Source organism: Cynoglossus semilaevis, chromosome 10 (genome assembly GCF_000523025.1).
Source record: "Cynoglossus semilaevis isolate Cse_v1.0 chromosome 10, Cse_v1.0, whole genome shotgun sequence".
Lineage (NCBI taxonomy): Eukaryota > Metazoa > Chordata > Actinopteri > Pleuronectiformes > Cynoglossidae > Cynoglossus > Cynoglossus semilaevis.
Genome location: NC_024316.1, coordinates 19769913 through 19777543, shown reverse-complemented (window position 1 = coordinate 19777543; position 7631 = coordinate 19769913). Strand labels below are relative to the sequence as shown.

General features: G+C 51.5%; 1 protein-coding gene across 6 annotated transcripts in view; it reads left to right on the top strand.

Moving 5' to 3' along the window:
• Positions 1-4962, top strand: part of tmcc1a (transmembrane and coiled-coil domain family 1a) — a 30461-nt gene extending 25499 nt beyond the window's left edge. For 5 of the 6 annotated variants that reach the window (XM_025059556.1, XM_025059554.1, XM_025059555.1 and 2 more), the window contains 4 exons: positions 1486-1743; positions 2176-2882; positions 3499-3634; positions 4037-4962. In XM_025059556.1, the coding sequence (XP_024915324.1) occupies positions 1486-1743; positions 2176-2882; positions 3499-3634; positions 4037-4351 (1416 nt within the window). In that variant the 3' untranslated portion in view covers positions 4352-4962. Of the gene's footprint in view, positions 1-369; positions 531-1485; positions 1744-2175; positions 2883-3498; positions 3635-4036 lie in introns of those variants that run through there. The other variant, XM_008319404.3, reaches the window with a different exon arrangement.
• Positions 4963-7631: the final 2669 nt, after the last annotated feature.

Below are 7631 nucleotides of genomic sequence, written 5' to 3'. Positions count from 1 at the left end.
ACTCTGTAAAGAAAAGTCCCTGGATCCCCAGGATTCTTCCTTGTCGGAGATTGTCAGCTGTTTGTCAATGATGTCATCCCTCATATGGTGAGGGGGCGGGGTCAGAACAAAGGGGGCGAGGTTTGCCCCGGAGTTTCAGGTGGTTTTAACTTTGAAAACAAACGTGTGTGTAAGCGAGAGCGGCAGCAGCGGGGGGGGAGAGCGGCAGGAGCGGGGGGGGGGGGGGGGGGGAGGGCTCGGGGGAAACCAGGAGAGATTGAAGGTGGAGGGGAGGGAGGTGGTGGAAATAGAAGAGCAGATAAAGGAGAGATTGTTGGTGGTTTTAACTTGAAAACCAACCGTGTGTGTAGGCGAGCGCGGCAGTTGCGGGGGGAGAGAGCGGCAGCAGCGGGGGGAGAGAGCGGCAGCAGCGGGGGGGGAGAGCGGACGGGGTGAGCGTGGACACCGGCTCTGACCGTCAGGCTGAACTGATTCAATCAAGCACAGATAACATGCACTGGGAACAACTTCTCCGCTTGACCAGTGCTAAGGTGAGCGCTGCCTCTGACGTCACGGTCTGACGACTGACCAAAGACGGTTTAAATAGAGTTGTTATCGTTGTGGTCGGTGACCCGAGGTTGGACTCGGAGAGTCACCGCTGCCGTCTGTGGTTCGTGCGGTTCGTGTTTTGAACCGTCGGTACTCACGTTCACGCTGTTTGTGTGTTTTGAACCCGCCGTCCGTCCGTCCGTGTTGTTCGTGGTCCTCCACTGGTCTCATTAAGGTGTCGGTACTGAATTAGGCGGTCAGTCCACACTGCTACATGACCACAGGAGGTTTGTTTCCAGAATCGGTTTAAACTCTTTCAGAAACTGAAGAGAGATTCACTTGATGTGAGTGAAGTCCTGGAGGTTGATCCTCTGATCCTCTGATCTCTGATCCTCTGATCTCTGATCCACTGATCTCTGATCTCTGAGCCACTGATCCATGATCTCTGATCCTCTGATCTCTGACTGATCTGTTGTTCTGCTGCTTCATCAACATTATTATCATTATTATCATTATTTTAGTGTCAGAGCTGATTGACAGAGGGAACCTTCTGTCTGTGGAAGCACCGTCTGTTATTAGAACATGGTACAGCTGGTACACCTGGTGCCACTGACGTTGTTGCTTTAAAATAACATTTCTTGTTTTTTCTTTCCTTCCAGTTTCTCTTATGTGTAAGTCACTAAGTGAGTTTCATCTTCTTGTTTTCAAAGTTGACCTCACGTGACCTTGTCCTTTTTCACATTTTGCCCTATTTCAAATGAAGAACTTCATTTTCAGTGTGTCAGCAAACTGACATCTGAGTTACTGCCAACCAGACTTTTCTTCTTCCTTATCTACAGAACTCTCCCTCCCTCTCTCTCTCTCTCCCTCCCTCTCTCCCTCTCTCTCTCTCTCTCTCTCTCTCTCTCTTCTGTCACTTCTGACCTCTGGCTCACTTGTCCCTCATCTGTCCCTCAGATTGACCGCCTGGAGGGGAGTGGACTGGTCCACACGCCTGCGTCTGTGTCCTGTGGGACTGATGGTTCCCTCCCGGGGTCAGAGGATGGAGCCCCGGACCCTCAGCGCACCAAACAGGCCATCGCTCAGCTGCAGCAGAAGATCCTGAAGCTCACAGAGCAGATCAAGATTGAGCAGACGGCCAGGGACGACAACGTGGCAGAGTACCTGGAACTGGCCAACAACGCTGACAAGCAGCAAAGTTCACGCATCAAGCAGGTAAATATTCACTGATATCAGTCACGATACGGCGGCAACGTCACGATATACGGTCCAACTTCAGTTGTTCAACGTCTCCAAAATATTTAACCAAAAATTGTCACGGTTGTTGTACCGTAACGAGACGACAATATCAGGCAGGAAGTGACGACAGTCAGTCAGTCAGGACGTACAGGCTGAGAACTGTTGTCTGATTTTGACGGTACTTCTTGCGCTGTGATATTTCTTCTATTTTGGGAACAACAGAACAATTGTAGGAAAGTTGGTGTTTGAGATGTTGATCCAGAATCAGGAAGTGAAACATCACAGTACTTCAGTGTATGGATGTTCTCTCACACTGCAGCCTAGTGGTGGTGACATGTATCACACCAACAACAAAGCTGTGCTTCTCTGGAGGTTATTCTGTGTCTAACGAAGAACCTCTGGTGTCAGGTGTTTGAGAAGAAGAACCAGAAGTCGGCTCAGACCATCCAGCAGCTGCAGAGGAAACTGGAACACTACCACCGCAAACTGAGGGAGGTGGAGCACAACGGCATCCCACGCCAGCCCAAAGATGTCCTGAGGGACATGCAGCAGGGACTGAAGGACGTGGGGGCCAGAGTGACGGGCTTCAGTGAAGGTGTGGTGGACAGTGTGAAGGGGGGGCTGTCCAGCTTCTCTCAGGCCACTCACTCTGCTGCAGGAGCCGTGGTTTCCAAACCTCGAGAAATCGCCTCACTGATTCGCAACAAATTCAGCAGCGCTGACAACATCCCCGCCCTGAAGGACTCTCTGGACGACTCCTCGATGGAGGAGGGGTCCGGGGCCGTGACCGCGGCCGTGGCCGGGGGGCGTTTGCTGACAGCTCCTGGGCACCACCTACAGTCCAGTCCCAGGTACGGCAGCGAGGATGACTGCTCCAGCGCTACCTCAGGGTCCGTGGGGGCAAACAGCACTACGGGGGCCCCTGGGGGGCCCCCTAGTTCAAAGGGCAACACGCTGGACAGGACGCAGAGCTCCAGCCTGGACCTGCTGCTGCAGGAGGTGCAGGACCTGAGGGAGGGCCAGGCACGGCTGGAGGAGATCCTGGATGGTCTGAAGAGTCACTATCAGAGAGACTACAGTCTGATGATGGAGTCGCTGCAGGAGGAACGCTACAGGTACAGCACACACACACACACACACACACACACACACACCTCTTTATCTCAGCTCAGCTCACAGTGGATAAGAACTAAACCTTGACCTGGTCTAGACTTTATGAACCCCCCATATTACAGGGAGATGGTGTGTGTGTGTGTGTGTGTGTGTGTCATTATATTTGACAGAACAGTTCAGTCCACTGTTGTTTTAAAGACAGTTTCACAGTTAAATTCATGTCTCTACACATATATAATATAGACAGTTTCACAGTTAAATTCACGTCTCTACACATATATAATGTCTTTATGTCTAAACCAGCTGTAGCTGAAGTTTCTCCAGTAGGGGCAGCATTCCCCCACTGAACACAGGAAGTGTCCAAGTGCCACCGGTGGTACGCACACCACAGTTTGATAACCACTGGCTGTGGTAAAGTACAGACATGAATACAACTGATGATGTCATAGTTATTGTTGTCCACTAGATGGCACTGTTGTCATGGATACAGATACAGTGTGGTAGTCTCAGCAGAGCAGTCTTTACAGGTCTACAGGTGTGTCTGTTTGAGTCTCTGACCTCCCTCTTGACCTCCCTCTTGACCTCCCTCTTGACCTCCCTCTTGGTCTCTGTGCTCAGGTGTGAACGTCTGGAGGAGCAGCTGAACGACCTCACGGAACTCCACCAGAACGAGATAGTCAACCTGCAGCAGGAGCTGGCCAGCATGGAGGAGAAGATCGCCTACCAGTCGTGTGAGAGAGCCAGAGACATTCAGGTTGGTCCTTCACACCAGCCGCTGCACAGGAAGTGACGAACCGGTCTGCCTTACTGGACAGAACTGGACAGAACTGGACAGAACTGGACCGTTCTCTAACAAACGTATCAGCTTCTGAACAATGTTATTATCACGTAATTACTGACTGATACTGAGGAACCTTTACTTCTCAGTGAGACAGAAAAACACTTCTGTAAATAAATACTAAAGTCTCAGTGAACTGAACTGAACAAATGAAAAATATCTACAGTCAGACTCGTGGTCAGTGCAGGTCAGTGTCCAGCTTTGACCTCTGGTTTGGCCCCGTTTTTGTCTTGGGCTCCGTACGACTAATTTGGGAACCGGTGCTGAAAGACCGCTCTTTCAGAACTTTGACCATATCTTTCTGTCTGTCCCCTCCAGGAGGCGCTGGAGGCCTGTCAGACCAGAATCTCTAAGATGGAGCTCCAGCAGCAGCAGCAGCAGGTGGTCCAACTGGAGGGGCTGGAAAACGCCACGGCCAGAACCCTCCTGGGGAAACTGATCAACGTGCTGCTGGCCCTGATGGCCGTCCTCCTGGTCTTTGTCTCCACCGTGGCCAACTGTGTGGTCCCCCTGATGAAGACGCGCTGCCGCTCCATCTCCACCCTGCTCCTCCTCCTCCTAGTGGCCGTCCTGTGGAGGAACTGGGACGCCTTCTCCACGTACACCCAGCAGGTCCTGCAGCGACCCGGCTGATCCGGAGGTCGGGCCCAGTGTTGTAACTGTAGCTCCAGCTGTGGTGAAGTGTGAGGAGCACTCTGTGGTCCAACACTGAAGAACCAGCACCAGGCCCTGGGGTCAGGACCGGGCTGATGGTTCTACCACGAAGGAAGGACTGTTTACATTTTAACCACAACTGTTTTAGATCAGACTTTATTTAATAATATTCATATTAATTCTAGTAATGTTTGAATTGACTGTGTACGACCTCGTAGCATCGCACTGACCTGTGGGTGAGTGCTGTCCTCTGACCTCCTCTGAAGGCTGTGACTGGACCTCCTCTGACCTCTGACCTCCTGCCCTGCTGTGATGAAGGTTCTGGTCACAGGTGAAGGTCACAGTCTGATGCAAAATGTCACTTTATGATGAAATGAAAGATTTGCTCTGAAAATTCTTCGATCACAGCTAATGACAGCTGCCCGTTGGCCACAAGGGGGAGGTGTTGCAGCGAGATCATTGGTTCTAGTCACCGCTGCTCTTTCTGTGCAGAGTTCTCCTGTGTGTCAGTGTGTCCAGTGTCAGTCCAGCTTCAGTCCAGTGACAGTCCAGCCTCAGTCCAGCTTCAGTCCAGTGTCAGGCCAGCCTCAGTCCAGTGTCAGTCCAGTCTCAGTCCACCTTCAGTCCAGCTTCAGTCCAGTCTCAGTCCACCTTCAGTCCAGCTTCAGTCCAGCTCCAGTCCAGCTTCAGTCCAGCTCCAGTCCAGCTTCAGTCCAGCGTCCGTCCAGCCTCAGTCCAGCTTCGGTCCAGCTTCAGTCCAGCTCCAGTCCAGCTTCAGTCCAGCTCCAGTCCAGCTTCAGTCCAGCTCCAGTCCAGCTTCAGTCCAGCTCCAGTCCAGCTTCAGTCCAGCGTCCGTCCAGCCTCAGTCCAGCTTCAGTCCAGCTCCAGTCCAGCTTCAGTCCAGCGTCAGTCCAGCTTCAGTCCAGCGTCCGTCCAGCCTCAGTCCAGCTTCGGTCCAGCTTCAGTCCAGCTTCAGTCCAGTGTCCGTCCAGCCTCAGTCCAGCTTCGGTCCAGCTTCAGTCCAGCTCCAGTCCAGCGTCAGTCCAGTCTCAGTCCACCTTCAGTCCAGCTTCAGTCCAGTGTCAGTCCAGCCTCAGTCCAGCCTCCGTCCAGCTTCAGTCCCCTGTCTCAGTCCAGCTTCAGTCCAGCTCCAGTCCAGCTTCAGTCCAGCGTCCGTCCAGCCTCAGTCCAGCTTCAGACCAGCTTCAGTCCAGCGTCCATTACAGCAGGATCTTATTTATCAGCCTTCTTATTGTGTCGTGTTCCCCTCATCAGGTTCTAATCCCTGCTCTGGTACTGGTACTGTTTGGTACTGTTTGGTACTGTTTGGTACTGTTTGGAGATTATCACCTGAACTCTAGTCTGTACTGTCTGTGACTCCCACTGTCTGTGACTCACACACGATGAGAAGATGAGCAGCTCGCAACAAACGAGACTGTGAACAAGAGAAGATTTAATAATAATAATATTAATAATAATAATATATTGATATTAATAATATTAATAATAATAATACTAATCATGTGAGGATGAACTTGACTCTGGAGCTGCACTTGAACTTCCCGTCTTTTAATTCACCTCCTCAGCTCTGACTCAGGCCTTTCATGGTCTCAACCTTTCAGGGACACGACCCAGTGACCTTGTCCTCACGGTCGGTCCACGCTGACGTTCGACTGCTGAGACGCTGATTTCCTCACAGATCGTCCGATCATTGGAACTGTACAGACTGCACTTTAGCACACGCTGATAGAGGACGGCCGACTCAGGGTCGACGCTGTCCTTATCTGGAGAGAGCGCCGCCCACATGGCCGACAGACCACGGCAACGACAGGAGTCGTCGGCTCAGCGGACATGTTGAAAGAAGAGGACGACCTAAGTGTGACCTTACTGGACCGTCTGTGTCTGGGCTGTGTTCTGACCCGCCCCAGTGCCTTCCCAAGTCCGTTTCTAAATTATGGAATAAAGTGCATTTGTGACTAACAGATGTGGTTCTTCCAAGACATTGGTTTGTTCCTGGGAGACGACTGTGAAGCGATGACGTCGTGTTACAACACTCCTCAGTGTAGGAGGTCTGAGGAACGTCACGTGATTGATTCCCGGTGTTCAGCGAACCTTAAATCCAAAGATTCAGGAACAACTGTTATTATCATTAGGGCCACACGGGGGCAGAGTCCAGCTGTCATCAAACAAAAAGACCTATAGTAAACGGGAGCTCACGCAACAGCCAATAGTGAAGCGCGATCTAAACTTGGATTTTATTTCTAATTTATGATCACTAGATGGAGACATTTAACTTCGTTCGTCTTTCATCCCATTGTAATATGTTAGTCTGGTTTTTTTTCTTTTAATGAGGAGGGGGGAGAGGGGGTGGGGGGGCAAACCCAAGGAGGTGTTACTCCTTATCAGGGAGGAAACAGCTTTGGTTGAAGAGCCGTTACTGTGTGACTCTGATTTCTATTATAAACAGCAGAGTCCAGGCTTCACACACACACACACACACACACACACACTTGAACGTACTCTTTTAGAACTTCTTGAAGGCCGTTGTATTTATTACGAAATACACACACCCTGTAATTGGGCTCCCAGTTGTTGGTCAAACCTCTGTCCCAACAGTCTGAGTCCTTCTCTCTGTCAGACCTCAGGTGTTCCTCCCCCTACTGGAGCACTCACACACACACACACTTGAACGTACTCTTTTAGAACTTCTTGAAGGCCGTTGTATTTAATACCAAAACAAACCCAAGACCCAGAGACCCCCCCAGTCCCCCCCCCCCCACACACACACCCTGTAATTGGGCTCCCAGTTGTTGGTCAAACCTCTGTCCCAACAGTCTGAGTCCTTCTCTCTGTCAGACCTCAGGTGTTCCTCCCCCTACTGGAGCACACACACACACCCTGTAATTGGGCTCCCAGTTGTTGGTCAAACCTCTGTCCCAACAGTCTGAGTCCTTCTCTCTGTCAGACCTCAGGTGTTCCTCCCCCTACTGGAGCACACACACACACAGATTCTGCTGCTCCTGTGTGTGTCAGTGTGTTTCACTTCCTTGTTTCTCCCTGGTTGTTTGCCAAGACAAACACGGAGCTCACCTCCAGGACCTCCCACTGACACTCAGCAGGAGTGGATCCTGATGTGGGCCACATGTATGGGCAGCAGCCCAGGACGACATGTCCTGATGGGCTGGTACTGGAGCTGGTACTGGAGCTGGTACTGGAGCTGGTACTGGGGCTGGGACTGGTACTGGAGCTGGTACTGGGG